Source organism: Silene latifolia, chromosome 3 (assembly GCF_048544455.1).
Source record: "Silene latifolia isolate original U9 population chromosome 3, ASM4854445v1, whole genome shotgun sequence".
Lineage (NCBI taxonomy): Eukaryota > Viridiplantae > Streptophyta > Magnoliopsida > Caryophyllales > Caryophyllaceae > Silene > Silene latifolia.
Window position 1 is genome coordinate 96176781 of NC_133528.1, and position 24024 is coordinate 96200804.

Genomic DNA, 24024 nt, shown 5'->3' on the forward strand with positions numbered 1-24024 from the left:
CGGGGAGCGAACGCGAGGCCGAGCCGGCTAAGAGTGGGGAGCAGTTGTTGATGATCTGCGCTTCCGAGGAGAAGCAGTAATATTTTATAATTTTCAGTTGGTATTTTGGCCCATCCAGGGGGGATGTCCCTGGACAAACATTATTTTCGTTTTCCTGTTTTGGGTCAGGGGCTCTCCCTGGCTTTTATGAATATTTCGGTACCTTTGCCCCAGGGGGTAAGGGTTTATTAATATAGACATGATGGCCTTCTTTTGGCTGATTTCACTTTTGTCTTTGCTTGATTTGTGAGTTTCATCCTGTTGGACCTGTCAAATATTTTGTTTGCATGATTTTGGCTAAATAACCTGCACATTTTTGTTTCAGTTTTTATCATAAGAATTTCAACCAAGTATAGTGTTTTGCTATAATGGTTGAAAGGGTGGGAAATCCGGCCTGTCAGGAGGGCTTATGTCCTCTGCCTGGCTTGAGGGCTTGGTATTCGGCCTGTCGAGAGGGCATTTTAGACTGATGGTCGGGATAAAACACCCTTGCACCGTCTTGCTGCGTCCAGCCGGTTGTTACCCGTGGCAGTAAACCTAGTCAGGTCAGGCAATTATTTCATGCCTGATTGGTCCTGACTTTTTACTGTATCCGGTGATGGTTACCAACTCGTTAGGCACAGTTAAGTGCAAAAAATTTTGTTTCAGGAATATATAGTAGAGTAGCCCTCAATCCTGAATATTTATGCGTATAATCTTTTATTATGTATAATTGTTCAGGATTCAAAAAGTAAATAGATGGGTTAGTTGAGCAGGTATAAAATACGGACAAGTCATATAAAGCATGTAGTTTATCACATAGCACATCAGGTTGAGTAATGATTGAATTTGTACCTGACTGTTGCCTGATCTGATCTTTACATATGGAATAGTTTTAAATGAGTTACATTCCAGGATCTTGGGATCATTTCCCCTTCTAGTGTTTGGAGCCTGTATGCTCCTTGTCCAACAATTGAATCAATTAAGTAAGGGCCTTCCCATGTGGGAGCTAGCTTGCCTGCTGATTTTTCCTTTTTATTTGGAAATACTTTGCGTAGGACAAGGTCTCCTTCTTTGAAGACCCTGGCCCTGACGTTTTTATTGTAAGTCCTGGCAACTGCTTGTTGATATGATGCCATCCTGATTTTGGCAGCGTCTCTTAGTTCTTCTGTCAGGACTAAGTTCTTCTGACGTTCAGGCTGGATCTGGATATTGGTACTCGTACTTCTGCAGGGATGACAGCTTCGCAGCCATACACCAGGGAGTAAGGTGTTTGGCCTGTCGCAGTTTTTGGAGTTGTCATATCTGCCCATAGTACTAATGGAAGTTCTTCACCCATCCGCCTCGTCTTCTTTTCTTCTTTTTTTAGGCAGCTTATGACTACCTTGTTGCTTGACTCTGCCTGGCCATTAGCTTTTGGGTATCCAGGGGTTGATGTTACCAGGTTGATATTCCATTCTTGGCAGAATGCTTGGGTCCTTTTACCCACGAATTGAGTTCCATTGTCACATACTATTTCTGATGGGACTCCATATCTGCAAATAATGTTAGTCCTGATGAAGGATAGTACTTCTTTTTTGGTTACTTGCCTGTAAGAGTCAGCCTCGATCCACTTAGAGAAGTAATTGGTCATGGCTAACATGAAGACTTTTTGTCCTGGAGCTACTGGCAGTTTTCCCACAATGTCCATGCCCCACTTTATAAATGGCCAGGGCGCGGAAATTGACTGAAGGAGTTCAGATGGCTGATGTATGATTGGTGCATGGATTTGGCAAGCTTCGCATTTTGAAGAGTATTCTAGGCAGTCAGCCCTCAGCGTAGGCCAATAGTAGCCTGTCCTAAGAACTTTGCTTGCCAGGCTTTTTCCTCCTTTATGATTGCCACAGTGTCCATCATGTATTTCTTGAAGTACTAGTTTGGCTTCGTCAGGCTCCAAGCATCTCAGGTAGGGTCCAGCCTGCGATCTCTTGAACAAGGTGTTATTGATGATAGCATAAGATGAAGCTCTAATTCTAAAGGCCCTTGCCTCATGTCTTCCCTGAGGTAGTATTCCTCGGAGAAACCAATCATAATAAGGTTTAGTCCAAGAGTTACTATCCTGATTGACAGGGTTGACCTATTCAGGTTTGCTGATGGTCGGTTCTAATAAGTGCACAATTGGTATTTTATCAAAAATAGCGGGGGTAAAGTTTGAACCTAGGCTGGCCAGAGCATCAGCCTGGGTATTCAGGTCTCTAGGTATTTGATCGATATCAAATGAAGGAAATTTAGCGGTAAGGTCTTTTGCATATTCTAAATACGAAATCATTTTTGCATCCTTAGCCGTATAAATTCCCTTTATTTGATTGGCAATTAAGAGTGAATCAGTTTTTACCTTTAGGTTTTGAACACCGAGGTCTAGACATACCTTTAAGCCTGCTATCGGGCTTCATATTCTCGCTTCGTTGTTGGTAGCTTTGAACTCACGACTTACGGCCCGAGCTATTACATCTCCCTGGGGTGATTTAAGTACTAATCCTAACCCTGTCCCCCTGGCATTGGATGCCCCATCTATGAACAAGGTCCATTCTTGGTCTAGGGTTTTATTTTCTAGTTGGTTGACCTCTTTTATTAGGTCTGGTTCCAGGTTAGGGCTGAAGTCAGCCACAAAGTCTGTTAGGGCCTGCGATTTGATCGCTGCCCTGGGTTCAAAGGAGATGTCATATGTGCTAATCTCTACTGACCATTTGGCCATCCTGCCTGAAAGTTCAGGCTTACGTAGGACAGACTTTATGGGTAAGTTGGTCCTGACTATAATTGGGTGACTTTCAAAATAAGGTCTCAGCTTGGTACACGACATTATCAATGCTAAAACATATTTTTCAAGTAGTCCATACCTCAACTCAAAGATCTAGCAGGCTTTTACTTACATAGTAGATCGGATGTTCTTTGCCCGTCTGTTCTTTCACCAGGATCGCATCGATTTTGTGTCGGTGACAGATAGGTATACTGACAAAGGTTCTCCCTTTTCTGGTTTAGCTAGTAAGGGTGGAGATGATAAATAGGATTTTAGATCCTGGAAAGCTGCCTCATGTTCGTCCGTCCACTGGAATTATTTATTTTTCCTGAGTAAGTTATAGAATGTCTTGCATCTTTCAGAAGATCTTGATATAAAGCGGTTGAGGCACTACCCGGCCTGTCAATTTTTGGATATCCTTGACAGACTTGGGTGACTGTAGTTCCAGGATGGCCTTTATCTGTTCAGGGCTTGCTTTTATGCCTCTTTTTGTGACCATATATCCAAGAAATTTGCCTGCAGAGACCCCAAAATGGCATTTTGCAGGGTTCAACTTCATGTTATATTTTTGTAATATCTCAAATGCTACTTCCAGGTGCTTCACGTGATCTTCTGCATTCTTGGATTTCACCACCATGTCATCTATGTATACTTCCATAATGTCACCTATCTGGTCTTTAAACATCATGTTGACCAGCAGACCAGTACGTTGCCCCTCGCATTCTTGGCCGAAAGGCATGGCGGTGTAACAAAGATATGCCTCGATCCGTAATGAATGCAGTACTCTCCTGGTCGGCAGGTGCATGTTTATTTGATTGAATCCTGGAAGCATCCATGAATGTTAGGATCTCGTGGCTTCTTTGTTGCGTCTACCATGGCATCAATATGAGGCGAGGGAACGGATCTTTAGGACGAGGCTTTGTTTAGGTCGGTGTAGTCTACGCAGACTCTCCACTTTCCATTCTTTTCTCGCACAACAACTACATTAGCCTTGACCACTCAGGGTACATTACTTCCCCGATCATCCCCATATCCAGGAGTTTTTCTACTTCTTCATTTATTATGGTATTTCTTTCACCGCAAATTTGCGCCTTTTCATTGCATGAGGCTTAAAAGATGGGTCAACATTGAGCTTATGAGTAATAATATCAGCGCTAATTCAAGTCATATCAAAATGTGACCAAGCAAACCAAGATGATTTATTTTTAAGGAAATTTACCGATTCGGGCGACATTATTACGGTGCGTCGAGATCCTATTAAAACATACTGTCAGGGTACTCAGGGTCTAGAATTACCGATCTGTTTCCATTCTGGGAGGTGCTACATACGTGCTCGACGGATATTTGTAATTGCTATGCCAGGGACTTACCCGCCTTGGAAGGCTTTAAGGGCTGCTTTTGTGTAGCACTCCTGGGCTGTATTTTGATCCCCTTTGATTGTGGCTATGCCCCAGTCTGTTGGTATCTTGATGCACTGGTGATAGGTTGATGGTACGGCCATGACGTTGTGAATCTAGGGCCTGCCCAGGATGGCGTTGTAGGATGACAAGCAGTCAAGGACCCCAAACTTTTCGTAGGATGAGACTCCTTCCACATAGGTTGGGAGGTGGATCTCTCCTAGAGTGCTCCTGGTTTCTCCACTGAACCCTACTAGAACACTGGATTTTTTGGTGATTTGATCCTCGTTTATCTTCATGGCTTTCAATACGTCAAGCATGATCGGGTTCTCGAGCCGCCTCCATCTACCAGGATTCTTCTTCCGTGGCTGTTCCAATCTGCATAGAAATGACCAGGCCATCGTGATGAACATCAGGGATGCCCACTAGGTCGCAATCATTGAAAGTGATTGTTGGAACTGGATCCAGCTTGCAGGGTGACACGGTCCTTGGTGTCCTGGCTATCTTTTTTGCCGCTAATCTTGTCAGGCCACAAATTTCTCGAACGCCGATATGAATTTTACTTCATAGAGTGGTGGTGGTGGAGGGAGGTGCGATCCCGCTTGTGCTCCCGATTATCTTTATCCTGGTTTGCATTCCTGCCTTTTGACTTGATCAGGTCTTTTAAGTATTCTGATTTCAGCAGGTAGGCCACTTCCTTCCTCAGAGTGAAACAATCATCCGTGGTGTGTCCAATATCCATGTGAAATTCGCACCATTTTGAATTGTCTCTTCTGGGATTTGGATTTTCTACCTTCCTGGGCCATCTAACAGCTATTCCCATGGTGTCAAGCCTCTGGATCAATCCTACAGTATCAACACAAAAGTTATGTTCGGAGATAGGTGGATAAACCTTAACCTTACCTTGATATTCATGAGTCAGGTTGACTTCGGAGACTTCCTGATTGATCTGGCATGGAATATGGAGTAGGTCTGTAATTGTTCCCTCTGTTGCTTTTCCTATTGCTTTTTTCATGATCCCTTGGTCCACTGGGTGATCCAAGCTTGTAGCTTTTATCTTCTTCCACTGATGAAGGCAAGGGTCTTTGCCTCGAACATCTTCGAAGGTGTGGGGGGATACTTAGTGAGTTCACTGTATAAGTCACTATGTGGTAGTAACCCCTGTCTAAATGCCTCCACTGCTGTTCCAACGTCACACCTGGGTATAGATACTTTTTCTTTGTTGAACCTTGCAAGGAATGTCCTGAGTGTTTCATCAGGCTTCTGTGTAACTCGGTAAAGGTCACTGGATCGTTTCTCCAACTCCCTGCTACTTGCGAATTGGTTAAAAGCGTTAATCAGGTTGGCAAAGGAATGGATCTTTGCCAGAGGCGGTTGATGTACCATTGCGGGCGGGGGCGGTCAAGGTCGTCCCAAATCCCTTACACATGCAAACTTGTCGAATTTGGCTGGGAATGGATGCACCAACATTTTTCGCTTGTAAAGAGCCACGTGATTTTGTGGATCCGTGGTTCCATCATAGACCCTCATGGATGGAATTGTGAATTTCTTTGGTAGGTCTACTTTGGCTATTTCGTCAATGAAGGGTGAATCAGCATAGCTGTTAGGGGCAGCTTCTTCCATACTAGCAGGTACTCCTGGTATCTTGTCAAATTTTTCATTGAGTTTCTTGATCTCCGAACTATCGCCATCATGATATAGCTGCAGATTCATCAGGTTTATCATCATTTTTTGGCTCTTGATCACCATCTACGTTAGTGATTTTAGGAGTATTTGGGCTCCCAAAACTGGAAAAATCAATGTTTTTGATGATTGATGCAAATGGGGTTCCTGGTTGGAATCTAGAGCCTGCCCCTTGGGTTTTTTCCAATTTTTGTTTTGGTGACTCAGATTCTTTCAATTGCGGGATCTCTCGCTTGATTTGGGCCACTTTTTCTTTCAGGCTTTCCAACTCAGCGATTTTTTGGAGAGCTGCATTCAATTGATCTTCAACGGTGGGTTGGGCCATTTTTGTAAGTTTTTAAGTTTTTGTAAGATGAGAAAAAAGGGTTTAAAGAGCTAGATGCCCCACGGTGGGCGCCAATTGTTTTGTGTGGATTTTGCGCAAGGCGAAATCAGGTCAGGGTGATATTGTGCAGGGTTAACTAGCTCTAATTAGATTTCTGGTCTGGTTGACAGGGTACGATTTAAACAATAAATAAGATAATAGAAATAACAAGACAAACAATTTTGTCTGTGGAAAACCCTTAAATGGGAAAAAACCACGGGCACCAAGCCAGGAGAGGATTTCACTATATGATTTTGAGAGAATATTCCAATGATAACAATAATGCTTATGGTTTTATGTAATATGTGATCTTCTTCTTGTTGTACGAATGATCTCTTTCTTTCAGATCTCTCAAGCGTTCTTTATATAGCTTCCCATCTTGAACGGCTGCATGATCGAGCATTGAAGGCTGAATATTCTCCATAATTGCTGGTAATAATTGCCAAATATATCCCTCTTAATTACCGTAATTATTGCATAATCTTTACACTTAATGCTGCGTATTTAATTCCATTAATATACGCGGATTTGGTCGAATATTGTCCTGATATTTAGATCGTTGTCCTCTCCATGGCCTGGCGCCTAACTTCATGTGCCCTGAGAACCTGGCACCCTGAGAGCCTGGCAATCAGGTTCAGGTGAAATGCTGATCAGGGTGGTCTGCGGATTTCCAGGCCTAACAACCATGAAGTGACACTTCTCCCAATTTAAAACAAGGCTAACATCCTCACATTTTTGCAAGATAAGTGACAAATTATGCAAACATGACTCAAAATCTTTCCCATAAACACTAAAATCATCCATAAATACTTCCACTATGGTTTATAGGTAGTCGTAAAAGACACTCATTATGCAACATTGAAATGTGGCGGGAGTATTACATACCCCGAAGGGCATTCTCCTATAGGCAAAGGTACCATAGGGGCATGTGAAAGTGGTCCTGTGTTGGTCATCCGGGTGTATCGAGATTTGGAAGAATCCCGAATACCCGTCAATGTAGCAAAAGAACTTATTAGAGGCTAGCCTCTCAAGCATTTGATCAATGAATGGGAGAGGGAAATGATCCTTTCTTGTTGAGGAATTCAACTTACGATAATCAATACACATTCTCCAACCGATGATCTTCTTTATGGGTATTAGCTCATTCTTGTCATTTTTCACTACCGTGGAACCCCCTTTCTTGGGTACCACTTGAACAGGGCTAACCCACAAAGAATCCGATATAGGGTAAATGATTCCCGCATCAAGTAATTTCATAACCTCTGCTTTTACAATTTCTTGCATATGGAGATTTAGTCTCCTTTGGCCTTGAATGGTTGGCCTATGATCATCTTCTAAATGTATCATATGCATGCAAAAGTCGGGGCTTATTCCCATAAGATCATCTAGACTATAACCTATAGCCTTTTCATGTTCCTTTAACACACCAAGCAAACTCTCTAATTGATATTCATCATTTTTTTTCATTGACAATTGTGGGTTTGGTTTTAGACTCATCAAGGAAGGCATACTTCAAATTTGGGGGAAGGGGTTTTAAAGATGGGGTTTGTACCTCAATTTCTACCTTTGATGGTTCGTTGGGAACACTTTCCATCTCCATTATACTTTTCACCCTCATTGCTTGTTCCACCTTGACGAATTGTGATGGCTTATTGAGAATGGCATATATCCTCATGGATTGCTTATAGGTGAGCTATTTGTTGGCTAGAGCGGCTTCAAGGAGATCTACTTCCAATGCCCAAAGTTTACCATTGGCCTCACTTGCTTCTAAGGCCTCCAAAGCTTCCAAAGGATCTTTGATGAGAGTAGAGCCTACATGATCTTCTACACAACAATCTATAAGGTCCATCTTGCAATGTAAACTAAGAGAAAAATGAGAGTAGTACCCTGAGGAAACGTTTTTCCCCAAGGCAAAGAAAGACACAACTAAAATCAATGATGATAACAATTCAATTGAACACCGTCCCCGGCAGCGGTGCCATTTTGATGGACATGTCGTCTATGCCGTCAAACAATATTTTGTAGGAAATATTGGTATACATCCTTTATAATTATTAGGATTATAACGAAATTATGATTATGAAATTTCTAGTCATAAATGAAATTGCATAAACAAAAGAATAGAGATAAAGAATCAACCTTTGGTCCTAGCAAAATGGCCTAAGAACAATATCAAAATGATATTCTCCTCATTTTTGCACCCTAGATGCTCCGAGAAATGCCCCTCAAATTGCTAGAATTAGATCCCCAAATTCACTAATTAATTTAGGGTTTTTGTGTTTTGTTTGATGAGAGTATATTAGGTCAAAAATTAGGTTAGAAAATGATCTCCCATACCCTCTTAAAACCGTGTAAAAGGGTAAAAAATAGGGGAAGATATTTTCTTTCCTTTTTTTGTGTAACAACCGAAAATAATAAGAGAAATTATCTCCTTATTTTCGGTTTTTCCGCCTACCAAAAATAAGGAGATTTAATCTTCTTGTTTTGGTAGTTTATAAAATGTATATAAAGTGTATTATTTATAAATTGTCATTTATTTTATTCCGTATTAATAAGTCTACACACAACAGCTTGCAGTCGATTTATTAATACCGGTCTGTAATAATTTATTATGACAATCTTGTATAATATATACTTTAACTATAAATATCGCATATTTATAATTAGATAATTAAATATAACCGATTACGTTTAATTACGAATTAACATCTTAATTCGTTCAGGCTAACATTATATACATTAATTAAATACAACAGTTTATATTCAATTTACGAATTGACAGTTAATTCGTCTCAGCTAATATTATTTAATTGTATTAAATAATCGTCTCATCATCAGATTGACTAACTGTTTAGTCAAATACATGGACTAACCTTTTAGTCATATAAGGCATCAATGTGATTACATTTCCATAATCACATCTCTCAAACACATCCTTTAGGTGTGACTTTAGGGACCAGTTGATCACCGCCATCAGTATGTTAATAACGTCAAACTTTCTAGCAAGCCAACCGTTATTAAGTAATTGTTAATCAATTGATAAAATACTAAGTATACCCTTGTGAACCTATAAGATATTTATAAATGTTATCACACTAATTGTGGAGGACACAAGCTCCAACAATCTCCCACTTGTCCTCACAAGTGTATTTGCGATAACCGATTCTCATATCCTAAAATTTCTCCCACTCAATGTAAAACAATTTGCAAAATCCGTATTCACAAAGGTCGTATTTTACAAGTGATCAATATCAAGAGTGGTTTCCCTGACTAGAGAGTAACTTAACTGATAAACGAATCATCATTCGAGCATGACCATGCATTTCAGTTACAACTCCTCGAGTGGCCCTGAGAAATAACTAGACCTGATAAAGGTTGGATATTTTCTTCAACTCGAATCCTGCAGATATAAGCGCAGTATGAAATGACCTTAAAAAAATCGCTTAGCCTCTGTTACGGCGAGACCATGAGAAAAAAACCAAAGTCACCCAAAAACTGCCTTAATCTCAAGAGACAGTCGATAGTCAAAAGAATCGACTTTAGGAACACAATGGACGTCCAATCCACGACCTGGCACCGAATGTTTTTAAACATTTAGGACTCCATTACGTTGTCACAATTTGTCCTACGAGGTATCGTTATAACTCGCATCTGTGATCGATCAGCCAACTGTTTGACTTATGGCTCGTTGAACCCACCATCAATCAACTTCACAAAATAATAGCCAGAGTTATCAGCTCAAGTAGGCGATTACGGACCAAAACAAATATAATGTAATTCAGTTCACTTTGTGGCGTTCAATGTTGTCAGTACAATCCACATGAAAAAAAAAATATGATATAAAACGATGAAGTTATAAATAGTATATGAAAAAGATAATGTATCGAATCCATAATCAACTACTACAACTCAGGAACACGTTTAATTCCCATGGAAATAACGTGCCCTTCATGCTTATCATAATTCAACGGTTTAGTGAGAGGATGTAATACCCCCTCATACCAAGGTGCCTTACCAGGACCACCCTACCATGAAAGTGTGTTACCATCTCGGTTGCCCGAGGTTAGTATATATCAAAAAGCGTCCGAACTGAGCACATTTATTAATGTACTGTAAAATGTAAAGTTTACATCAACCAAACTCAAATACTGTGTTAACAAAATACAACTGCAAAGTCTGACAAATAAAGAAATCCAACTAAGACTCAGACGGTGATGCTATGACTCGTGATGGCACTCCTCCCAAGACAGTCCCCAAGCTCACACTTGCAATACCTGTCAAGCCTGCTCACCATCCCCGAATGGATCACCGCAGATTCCACAAACAACAACGGGGTCAGTATTACTCAAACAATATAAGTCAGACAAACGATACAATCAACTGATCATCTTCCCATTCTAGACTTTGTTTCCATACTGTAACCGACTACACACCAAAGTGTGTAGCCCTGCCAGATTACCCATCGCAACAGGTAATCCTCGCCGCCAGTGGGTGACCGCAGCCGATCCCACCTAGTCCAGCTCCTCAATGAGCGACAAACAATCCTTGTCCCTTAATGTGCACATCCCCTCCCGTGGCGGGTTCCACGGAGGGCGAACTAGGGTGTGAAGCCATTCCCGCAAGTGACTCCACCACAATCACAATCACAAGATGTCACAGCCATCTCAACACCTTTACACCAACATCATCACAACAATCTCCATACTCCGATGATCAACAGATAACAATAATCACAACAACATGTCTTACAATAACAGTAAACTGAGTAGGAAACCCTACCTTAGAAATCAACAGTGGAAAACGAACTTGCACACTCAGAAAGGCTCCTCTACGAAGTCTTCTCCTATATCATAATCATATCACACAATTACACATTGCACAACCCCCATATTCCCAATTCCATAATTATACAGTAACCCCAACAATACAACAACATAGAATAAAACTTACCAATAGTAGGATGAGGAATTGTACGTAAGGACTCCGAAGATTTCGCAAACAACAAAGCAATTGGGTGATTAAGGAGTGATTAGGGAGAGATTAGGGTTAACGTACAATGATAAAGTAGAAATGATGTTTTGAAAACTGACGCGGGATATAAAATAAATCTTAAACGCTCCCTAATCAAACCGTCAAAATAATACTCGCCAGACCGAATACTCGGTCGAGTAAAATTATACTCGGCCGAGTATCCTCTACTCGGTCGAGTATTCACTATACTCGGCCGAGTATTCATCGGCAGAATCAAAACAACTCATACTAACAGCACTACTCGGCCGAGTAGGCTCTACTCGGTCGAGTAGTCGCCAAAGAAAATCCGTAGTGTTACAGAGGATCCGCGATGTTGTCATCCGAAGCTATCTTGTCAATCACTATCTCTTCTTGCTCAACGTAATCACGGATCAGGTGAGCTTTCCGATGTACATGTCTAGACTTGTTGCTAGACTTTGGCTCCTTAGCCTGGAAGATGGCACCTCTATTATCACAATAGATGGTGAACGGGTCATTCGAACTAGGAACTATCGTAAGTCCTTGTAAGAATTGACGCATCCATATAGCTTCCTTTGCTGCTTTCGAAGCGGCATAGTACTCGGATTCAGTAGTAGAATCTGCTACAACATCCTGTTTGGAACTCTTCCAGCTGACCGCAGCACCATTAAGAGTGAAGACGAACCCGGACTGAGATTTTGAATCATCTCGATCCGTTTGGAAGCTAGCATTTGCGTAACCGATTGCGCATAGCTTAGTATCTCCTCCATAAGTCAATACCCAATCCTTAGTCCTCCGTAGGTACTTGAGGATGGTTTTAACAGCTATCCAGTGTGTTTCACCTGGATTCTTTTGGTACCAACTCGTCATACTCAATGCATATGCCACGTCTGGACGTGTGCATATCATGGCATACATGATTGATCCTATGGCTGATGCATAAGGAACACGACTCATGCGTTCAATCCCTTCAGGCGTCGTGGGTGACTGAGACTTGCTCAAATGCATCCCAGAAGTCATTGGAAGGTTCCCCTTCTTGGAGTTGGTCATGCTGAACCTTTCAAGAATCTTATCCAAATAAGACTCCTGACTCAATGATAACGTCCGTCGTGATCTATCTCGATAGATACGGATTCCCAATATGCGTTGTGCCTCACCCAGATCTTTCATCTGGAAATGGTTCTTCAACCATCCTTTAACCGAAGATAAAAGAGGAATGTCATTCCCAATCAAGAGTATGTCATCGACATACAATATCAAGAAAACAATCTTGCTCCCACTCGACTTGATATATAAGCATGGTTCCTCGACCGATCGAGTGAAACCATACTCTTTTATCACCTGGTCGAAACGGTGATTCTAACTCCGAGAAGCTTGCTTAAGTCCATAAATGGAACGCTTAAGCTTGCACACTTTCTTAGGATTTTCAGGATCTATGAAACCTTCGCGTTGCACCATGTACAACTCTTCCTCCAAATAACCATTTAAGAAGGCGGTTTTCACATCCATTTGCCAAATTTCATAGTCATGAAAAGCGGCAATCGCTAAGATAATCCGAATGGAACGCAGCATAACTACGGGTGCAAAAATTTCATCATAATGCAATCCGTGCACTTGAGTGAAACCTTTTGCCACTAGTCGTGCCTTATAGGTATCTGGTTGCCCGTCTACAGAATGCTTTATTTTGTAAAGCCATTTGCACTGTAGAGTTTTTACCTTATTAGGTAAATCAACAAGATCCCATACGTCATTCTCATACATGGAGTCCATCTCGGATTGCATGACTTCAAGCCATAGCTTTGAGTCGGAACAGGTCATGGCACCTTTATAGGTAGCGAGTTCATTACTCTCTAGGAGCAAAACGTCATTCTCCTCGACCATACCAATGTATCTGTCTGGAGGATTAGAGACTCTACCCGACCTCCTAGGTTCCTGAGGAATTTTAACCGTATCATCAGTTGAAGGAACAACTTCCTCCATCTGTTCCTCGGTTGTTGGTTCTTGAACCTCCGACAGCTCGAAGGTTCTATTACTTGTCTTGTTCTCGAGAAATTCTTTCTCTAGGAACTTTGCACTAACCGCAACAAAAACTCGATGTTCGGTAGGGGAATAGAAGTAATGACCAAACATTCCTTTTGGATAACCAATAAAGTATGTCTTGACCGATCGCGGGCCGAGCTTATCCTCGTGTCTCCACTTGACATAAGCCTCGCAGCCCCAAACCCGAATAAAGGACAAGTTGGGGACCGTTCCCTTCCACATTTCATATGGAGTCTTATCGACAGCTTTAGGCGGACTTCGGTTAAGTATAAGAGCAGCTGACAAAAGAGCAAAACCCCATAACGAATCAGGTACTACCGTGTGACTCATCATGGATCGAACCATATCAAGTAATGTTCGATTTCTCCGTTCGGACACACCATTTAATTGAGGTGTTCTAGGTGGAGTTAACTGTAGGACTATTCCACAGTCTTTAAGGTGTTGATCAAACTCATTTGAAAGATATTCGCCACCCCGATTTGAATGGAGTGCTTTAACCTTTCTTCCCAGTTGGTTCTCAACTTTATTCTGGTATTCCTTGAATTTTTCAAAGGACTCACTTTTATGCTTCATTAAGTAGACATATCCGTATCTACTCAAATCGTCCGTGAAAGTGATAAAATATCTATAGCCATCTCTAGCGGTAATTGACATAGGTCCACATACATCAGTATGTATGAGTCCTAATAGGTCACTAGTGCGCATTCCAACACCTTTGAAGGAAATTCAATTCATTTTGCCGATAAGACATGATTCACACGTGCCAAATGTAGAAAAATCGAATGCGGGAATAGTCTCATTCTCGACGAGTTTCTTTACACGTTTTTCATTTATGTGTCCCATTCGACAATGCCATAGATAAGTTTGATCTTTGTCACCAACCTTTAATTTCTTATTATTCACGTGTAATATATCCGTGGTTTGATCTAAGATGTAAATTCCATTCATGGAAACTGCTTTGCCATAAACCATTTCATTAAAAGATAAAATATAACTATTATCCTTTATTGATGAAAAACCAGGTTTTTACAGTTTCTGAGCAATGGCTAAGAACAAACATACTAATCATCCTAATAATACTAATAATAAGAACAAAAATAATTCTAAAAATAAAAAAAATACGCAATCTAATTCAATAGTTACTAATCCTACAGATTTAGTTTTAATCAATATGAGTAATGCTAATAATGATCTGCCTACTGAAACTAGGGTGGATCCGGTACAACAGGAGATTGATAATTCTCGCCGGGAGGTGAACGAAGTCTTACAGATGGAACACGTTGAGGTTACAGATGAAACGGAGGAGGAATGGCAGAAGGTCTCACCGCGGGGTAAACGGAAAGCTTCTGTGGGGTCTTTAACGCCGATAGCTGAGGAGCAGGAATCAACAAAACTGAAAATTCTTCCAGAGGATGTCAAGGAGGAGATTGATTATTGGAAGCAAGCTCTATTTGGCTATGTCTTAGGGGCAAACCCTCCCAGAGAGGTTTTAGATGGTTTTCTGAGACGTACCTGGCAGGCTTATGAGGTATCTAAGATTTCATTCCTTCCTAATGGATTATTTGTGGTTCGTTTTGGTAAGGCGGAACATTTACAACTGGTTTTGAAGAATGGTATGTTTTTGTTTGATGGAAAACCTCTGATTCTTAGAGCTTGGGATCCAAATGATAGGATTTCAAAGGTTAAGGTCAAATCTGTTCCGATTTGGGTCAAATTGGTAGGTCTAGACCTTAAGTTTTGGGGTGCTAAGTGCTTGGAGAAATTAGCATCATTGATAGGCAAATTTGTGAGAATTGATGACCTGACTGTTGCACGTACCTTGTTGGGATTTGCTAGAGTATTAGTGGAAGTGGATATTGATCAGAAGTTTCCCACTAGGATTGAGTTTGAGGATGAATTGGGTAAGGATATACATGTTGCAGTGGAGTATGATTGGCTACCTATCACTTGTGCCAAGTGTAAAGGGATAGGGCATGCTGCTGCAATGTGCAGGAGGAAAGAATTTTACCTTCAGAAGCCTGTGATCAAAGCTAAAGCAAAGCAGGCATGGGTGCCCAAGGTACCAACTGCTGAGGTCCCTGCAAAGGACTTAGTGCAATTTCCAGAACTGGGAGTGCAGAAACAGGTTCACGGGAGCACCAATGCTACTCCAGCAGCTACCTCCATTCCTGCTTCTGTTACTCCTCTCATTACCCCAATGGCATCTGTTCAGGGGCCTGTATTCACACCTGCCAGGGTAGTCACTCGTATTACAAGGCATGAATCTAGGCTTCATGGGGCTAAGGAAGGAAACTTTATGATGGACTTTAGTAATGAAATGTCAGGATGTGCTGAATTGGTTGATAAAGGGGGAGGTGGCACCTCTCTTCAACCCAATGATTAATTTTCGTACTTGGAATGTCAGGGGTCTAAATAGTACTAATAAACAGAAGGATGTGAAGTGGTTGCTCCACCAACATGATCTCTGTCTATTTGGACTCCTTGAGACTAGAGTTAAAGCTCAGTCTCAAAATAAAGTAGCTGAAAATGTCTGTTATGGGTGGGATTATACTACTAATATAAGTTGTCATCAAGGAGGTAGGATCTGGTTACTCTGGAAGTCTGCAATGGTATCTGTTGATGTCATTGAAATGGATGCCCAGTATATTCATACAATGGTCCTTAATAAGCTGAATAATGATAGTTTTTATGCCACTTTCGTTTATGGGTTCAATAAAATTGAAGATAAAGCTCCTCTTTGGCAGAATCTTATTAGACTGAATGTTCAAGATCCTTGGATTGTTATGGGGGATTTCAATGCAGTTATGTATGCTAATGAAAGACTGGGTGGATTAGTTAAGGATGAATAAATGGTTCCTTTCCAGGATACTGCTGCTGAATGTGACTTGCAGGACCTGAAATCTTATGGGGCTTTTTTTACGTGGAACAATAAACAACCTAGTGACACTAGGGTGTTTAGCAGAATTGATAGAGCTCTGGTAAATGATTGCTGGCTCAACTTATGGACGGATTATTTTGCTACTTTTTCTGCTGAAGGAGAATTTGATCACTGCCCTTGTATTATCTCTTTAGCAAGGAGTCCTGAGTTTAAGAAGAAGCCCTTTAAATTTTTTAATATGTGGTGTAGGGCTCCTGAGTATCATCAAGTTATTCAGCATAATTGGAATAACAATGTCTATGGTACTGCTATGTTTAGAGTGGTTAAGAGGCTTAAACTAATGAAGAGTGCCTTGAAAAAACTGAATGGTTCATTATTTTTAGATATTGAAAGAAATACTGATGTTGCTTTTAAGGTGATGATTCATACTCAAGAAGAACTCCAAAGGGATCCTTATAATAAGCAGCTTATGGATATTGAAAGACAAACTAGGGAATCTTATCATTTGCTAGCTACTGCTAAGGAGGAATTCCTCGGACAGAAAGCCAAATGTGCTTGGGCTAAAGATGGGGATGTAAATTCTGCTATGTTCCATCGTTTGATTAAGAAGAGGCAACTCCATAATAAGGTGTTGCAGATTCAGGATGCAGCAGGTGTTGTTTGTAAGGAACCTGAAGATATTTTAAATGCTTTTCTCTCTTATTATAAACTGCTCCTGGGCAGTAGTGCTGGTTCTGCAAATGTTATCCAACACATTCTCACTAATGGTCCAACAGTTGATTGCCAACTTTAGGAGAAAATGTGCAGAATACCTAAAGAGGAGGAAATCAAAAATGTTATCTTATCTATCCCTGATGAGACAAGTCCTGGTCCTGATGGTTTTACAAGCAAATTCTTTAAGACTAGTTGGAGTACTATCAAGGATGATCTCTGTGAAGCTGTGACTGATTTCTTCAATTCTGGTCAACTGCTGAAACAGGTTAACTCTACCAACCTTACCCTTATTCCTAAAGTAGCTGAGCCAAAAAATGTTAAGGAATTCCGTCCTATTGCCTGTTGTAACACCCTTTATAAGATTATATCTAAGCTTTTGTGTGAGAGAATTGCTGAGTTGTTGCCTTCCATTGTTAATCCTGCTCAGAGTGCCTTCATCAAAGGTAGAAGTATCTTGGGTAATATCTTGATTACCCAGGATTTGGTGAGACTGTATAGTAGGAAAAGTGCCTCCCCTAGATATTTGATGAAAATTGACCTTAAGAAGGCATATGATTCTATTGAGTGGAATTGTGTGAAACAGATTTTGGTTGGTCTAAACTTTACACCTAAGTTGACTGAACTTATTATGCAGTGCATTAGTACCACTTCCTATTCCATATGTCTGAATGGTCACACTCATGGGTATTTTAAAGGGGAGAGAGGGCTCAGACAAGGTGACCCTATGTCTCCTTTGATATTTATACTTTGTATGGAGTATCTCTCCAGGTTGATTGAGAAGAGTGTGAGCTTGCCTAGATTTAAATTCCATCCTCTGTGCAAAAGTTTGAAATTAACTCATTTGATGTTTGTTGATGATTTACTCATCTTTTGCAAAGGGGACCTTAGATCTATTACTATTCTGATGGAGACTTTTAATGTTTTCTCTGCTGCCACTGGTTTGAATATTAGCAACGAGAAATATGACATCTATCTTAATGGTGTTGATCAAGAGGTAGAAAATAATATCCTGAGAACCACAGGTTTCAGAAAGGGTTCTTTGCCTTTTAAGTACCTGGGTGTTTGCATTTCTCATAAAAGAATTTCCAGGATTGATTGTAATATACTTGTGGATAAGATGATTACCAGAATAAGAGGATGGAATAAGAGGAAGATTTCATATTCTGGAAGGCTAGTGCTTGTCAAATCTGTTTTGGCTACTGTGCATACTTATTGGTCCCAACTTTTTGTTTTGCCCATGGGTGTGATGGATAGAATACAAGCACTTTGTAGGAATGTTTTGTGGGAAGGTGAAGATACTTATTCCAAAGCTCCACTTGTTGCATGGTCTATACTTTGCAAAGACAAGAAAGTTGGGGGTTTGTCTCTGACTGATAGTCGAATTTGGAACATTGCAGCAATAGGAAAGTGGGCTTGGTGGATTCTGATTAAGAAAGACCACCTCTGGATTAGGTGGGTGGATAATATTTATTTGAAAGGGAGAGACTGGTTAACCTATACTCCTACTGTTAATAGTTCCTGGACGTGGAGGAAAATTTGTGAGGTGAGGACAAAATTTTTGGGAGCTTATACTACTAGTCTATGGCAGGATAACAGCAATCCTTATACAATTGCTAAGGGATACAGATGGCTCACACAAACTGATGATGTTAAGGTGAATTGGTATGGAATGGCTTGGAACAGATTTAATACTCCTAAGCATTGCTTTATCATTTGGTTGATGCACAAAGACAGGCTCCTCACTTTAGACAGATTGATGAAAATGGGTATATGCCAGCAGAGTCTATGTTACTTATGTGGTGTTAAAGATGCGTCTCTATGGCATTTGACCTCAGAATGCTCCTACACTAAGGTCTGCTGTCAACTACTGCAGGACTGGATTGGGGTTAAGGTTTCAGGTTTGCAGACTGGTGTGCTCATTATGAAGGAGAGATCTCATTCTATGCTCATTAGACTGTTGGAAAGTGTTGCAATAGTAGGCATGTTTTATCATATATGGCTGATAAGGAATAGTTGCAGAATTCAGCATTATGTTCGAAGACCAGCACTGGTTATCCAGGAAGTCCAAAGAGAAGTGAAGCTTTGTTTTCAGGCTGTATTTGATGGGCAGCTGAAGACTTATGATCTGGAGTGGTGTAGAAACCATAATCTAATTTAGGCTTGAGCTTGTAATATTTTTCTTCTATCATTAGTAAGCTAAAAGTGGTGAAAACAGGAATGGTTGTAATGGTGCTTGTACTTCATTTTTTATTAATATAATTTCTCACATTTCCACAAAAAAAAATCAAAATGAAAACCGTCTTTATCAAGTACGGAAACAGAAATAATGTTCTTAGACAAACTGGGTACATAGTAACAGTTATATAAATATAACTCAAAACCACTTGGGAGTTGGATTACGTATGTTCCCTTTGAGACTGCAGCAACTCTAGCTCCATTCCCGACTCACAGGTCCACATCACCCTTTCCGAGAGGTGTGATATTTTTTAGGCCCCGCAAATGATTACACAGATGAGAACCACAACCAGTATCAAGTACCCAAGTTCCAAAACTTGCATGGTTAATCTCAATCATATGAATATAAGATGACATACCAACAGGAGTGACGCGGCCTGCTTTTATGTCCTCACGGTATACGGGACAGTTCCTCCTCCAATGCCCAGTCTTGTGGCAATGGTGGCACTCAATGTCAGTGCCCTTGCTCTTTGTCTTGCCTTGTGAGCCACTAGTCTCACCAGGCCCACTCTTACCGTTTCCTGGCTTCTTAAACTTTGGCTTTCCTACAGTTAGGTCGCCGGGAGCTTTGCCCTTACCCTTATTCTTGTTGGAAATCATGAGAACATCTTGCTTCATGCTCCCACTCAATTTCATATCCTTCTCGGTCTGTACGAGAAGTGAGTGTAGCTCATGAGGACTTTTCTTCATGTCATTCATGTAATAATTTGCCCTTAAAAGGGCAAAACCATCATGAAGTGAATGAAGCATACGATAAATGACTATGCTCTCACTGATTTTGCAATCAAGTGCCTCCAATTTCTCGACATTCTCAATCATGTTAAGAATGTGCGGGCTAACCGGTTGGCCCTTCTGGAGTCTCGGATCAAAGAAGCGACAAGTATGCTCATAAGTAACGATTCTCGGTGCTTTTGAGAACTCAATAGTGAGCGTGGTGAAAATCTTGTTTGCACCTTGGGCAATGAAGCGTCTTTGCAAATTGGTTTCCATTGCAAAAATGAGTACGTTCTTTATCGCACCCGCTTCCATGACGAATTCACTATAAGCAAGTGACTCGTTAACTCCTGCATTGGGGCCTGGGTTTACCGGTATTGGCTCAGTTAAGTACTTGAGCTTACCGTCAGCAATGGCAGCATTCCGTAATGATGCCTCGCAGTCCGCAAAGTTGGACCCGTCATTCTTCAGTCGAGTGAACTGATTCATGTGGTCCATGAAAGCTTTTAGCCAGGACTCGCGTCCAAGTGTGGCACTTGGAATAGGGATTTCGTTATTTCCAGCCATTTGTTGTAACAGTATTATCAAAATAAAACGTATTCTACACTGCGAAAAGAAGAAAAATATAATAAGCATACTCATCGTTTATGATTTAAGTCTAATGCAATACTGTTATAACGCGAAGATTCAAGCATTTATACAATTGACCTCCCTCAAGAATTATATAAATGATTCCAAGACTCAATTATCTGTAAATTGATAAGCCAACCTCTTGGCTAATTCTACTTATAGAATTCTCGGTCGATAAATTTCTGTAAATTCTATCTTTCGTCCTTCATAATCACGAGAAACTCTTCGGATTATAATGTTGAGGTAAACTAAGTCAACACAAACTACTTACCCAACGTAGAAGGGGTCATATGGAGAGTAAGGTCCTATATGCCTACCGACGAAGAAGGGATTCATAGCTGTTTGGCCTATAAAGACTAGTCTTAATTTCAGTTTTAGAGGAAGATCCCATCAACTTTATTTTAATTCATTTTAAGTGAACTAATATCTAGCATGCGTGAATGAATAAACTAAGATGATGGCGTAAAATGTGTGACATTTGTATGTCTATGAAAACTAACATTCAATCTATATGAGTCAATTTTCATGCATATTATTAGGTGGTTTGGTTTAGGCGGAAAATGATGCACTAACTATCATGTGAATGAAAAGCAATAAGAATGGAAAAACGTAAAACAAAATAAAGTCCTAGTGTGGCCTATCTACCAAAATGAACATAAATACAACTTTGGAATCCATCCTTGGACCCGAGAAGCTTGTCTTGATGTTCCATCTTGGTCCATGTAGCGGGAGTGAACAATCCAATCTCCATCTTTAGTCTTCTCAAAATTACAATTTAAAAATTACATAATAAACCTATTTACATTCTAATTTCAAAACCATAATACTTAAAGAAAACCAAAAAGAGATACGAGATCTCAAAATTACATAAAAATTATGTTTCCATCATTACGAAAACATAATTAACTAAGGCCACACTAGGTATTACAAAATTACAACCGATTGCAAAAATACGTATATTAAACCATTCGACAAAACATTCAACTAAATAAAAATGCATCAACTAATAAATTAAACATTCAAGACATAATTCCTTAATTATGTAGAGTAATTTATCCAAACCACCTATTTAAATGATCAAATTATGTGACAATTCCTCAATTACTCACAATAATTTCAATCTTAATTCACATTAATCTTGTAATATGAATTAATCCATCAATATTTTAAACCTCTTTAAAATAATTTGGGTATCTCAAATTTGTGAACCTTTTCACAATAATTATTATTCATTATAGATAATAATAATTGGCCAAAATAAACAAAAAACAAATTTTTTTATTTATTTATTTGCTCTCGGCAAATCCCAAAAACGAAAGAAAAAAACAGAAATTTTTCCTTTTACTCGGCATTTACCAAAAAAAAAACGAAAAAACAGCCCCTTTTTTTCTCGGCATTTCCACAAAAACCGAAAAAAAAAACAGAAAAAAAAAAATTTTTTTTAACTCGGCAAAACTGAAAAAAAAAACAAAAAAAACAAAACAGTTTCCATTTTTTTCTTTGCGGCATTAAGCCCTAAAATCAAAAACATTTAGATGAACAAATTCGTTTATCGTTGCTATTAGAACAAGGTTGGCATAATCATGAACATATAAATTAATGAAACGTGATTCTAAACAACAATTTAAAACCATATATGTCAAAAACTATATAGCAAAAACAAATTTAACATCATCAATCAAGACGATTTCCATTTACATTTTAATTTAATTCTTATTAAATCAAAACATCTATAAATTATCATATTATCATCTTAACCTATTAAAACAATAATATGAATAAATCAAAATGGAACAAATCATAAAAAAAAAACAGAAATCATTTCGGCTGAAAAAAATTCAATTCGGCCGAAATTTTTTTTTCTTTTTCTCGAAATTTTGTTAAAATCATTTATGAAAATCATGTAAAATAATTTCGTGACCTACGCTCTGATACCACTTGTAGGAAATATCGTAGGAAATATCGGTATACTTCCTTTATAATTATTAGGATTATAACGAAATTATGATTATGAAATTTCTAGTCATAAATGAAATTGCATAAACAAAAGAATAGAGATAAAGAATCAACCTTTGGTCCTAGCAAAATGGCCTAAGAACAATATCAAAATGATATTCTCCTAATTGTTGCTCCCAAGATGCTCCGAGAAATGCCCCTCAAATTGCTAGAATGAGATCCCCAAATTCACTAATTAATTTAGGGTTTTTGTGTTTTGTTTGATGAGAGAGTATTAGGTCAAAAATTAGGTTAGAAAATGATCTCACATACCCTCTTAAAACCGTGTAAAAGGGTAAAAAATAGGGGGAGATATTTTCTTTCCTTTTTTTTGTGTAACAACCGAAAATAATAAGAGAAATTATCTCCTTATTTTCGGTTTTTCCACCTACCAAAAATAAGGATATTTAATCTTATTATTTTGGTAGTTTACAAAATGTATATAAAGTGTATTATTTATAAATTGTAATTTATTTTATTCCGTATTAATAAGTCTACACACAACAGCTTGCAGTCGATTTATTAATACCGGTCTGTAATAATTTATTATGACAATCTTGTATAATATATACTTTAACTATAAATATCGCATATTTATAATTAGCTAATTAAATATAACCGATTACGTCTAATTACGAATTAACATCTTAATTCGTTCAAGCTAACATTATATACATTAATTAAATATAACAGTTTATATTCAATTTACGAATTGACAGTTAATTCGTCTCGGCTAATATTATTTAATTGTATTAAATAATCGTCTCATCATCACATTGACTAACTGTTTAGTCAAATACATGGACTAACCTTTTAGTCATATAAGACATCAATGTGATTACATTTCCATAATCACATCTCTCAAACACATCCTTTAGGTGTGACTTTTAGGGACCAGTTGATCACCGCCATCAGTATGATAATAACGTCAAACTTTCTAGCAAGCCAACCGTTATTAAGTAATCATTAATCAACTGATAAAATACTAAGTATACCCTTGTGAACCTATAAGAGATTTATAAATGTTATCACACTAATTGTGGAGGACACAAGCTCCAACATATTTATAATCTCAACAAACTACTCTTAGTAGAGCGGAAAGTAGAGGTCGGATCCCAAGGGATGGGTATTGAATTAAGCTATCAAATGCTAGTAGCTATATCTTTAAGTCACAATTTGGTTTGAGTTGAGAATGTGATCTAAACTACTTAACAGGGGAAAGGTAAACAAATGGAAAGCAAAGAAAGGTGAGTAAATGGGAATGTAAACAATTGATTAAAGGCACTATGCTGTCATAGGTTCATAGGGGAAATCATGATAAGATCACATAAATAAGTTACATAGATGCAAGCAATTTATTGTTGTAATGGAATCGAGTTAGTTTATATCTTACAATTCCTAGGGAGTTTTAGGTCTCGGAGCCGACTCGATCAAGACTTTACAACACTTACATCGACTTAGTCTTCCATATTCAACTATATGCATGGTCTAACAAGCCTTGAGTTAGTTTATGTCTTACAAGTCTTGTTGAAAGGATAAGAGAATCATGATAAGTTGTCAATCAAGCATTTCATCAAGCATAACATGTGCA

At 39.2% G+C, this 24024-nt stretch overlaps 1 protein-coding gene across 1 annotated transcript; it reads left to right on the forward strand.

Annotated features, from left to right (window-relative positions):
- Nucleotides 1-16116: 16116 nt before the first annotated feature.
- On the forward strand, nucleotides 16117-16938 carry LOC141649368 (uncharacterized). Its single transcript, XM_074458061.1, has one exon. The coding sequence runs from the start codon at nucleotides 16117-16119 to the stop codon at nucleotides 16936-16938; it is 822 nt and encodes a 273-aa protein (XP_074314162.1).
- The last annotated feature ends 7086 nt before the right edge of the window (nucleotides 16939-24024 follow it).

Coding starts and splice junctions, on each gene's coding strand:
- LOC141649368 (XM_074458061.1), top strand. CDS start 16,117: ATGGTTCCTTTCCAGGATACTGCTGCTGAATGTGACTTGCAGGACCTG.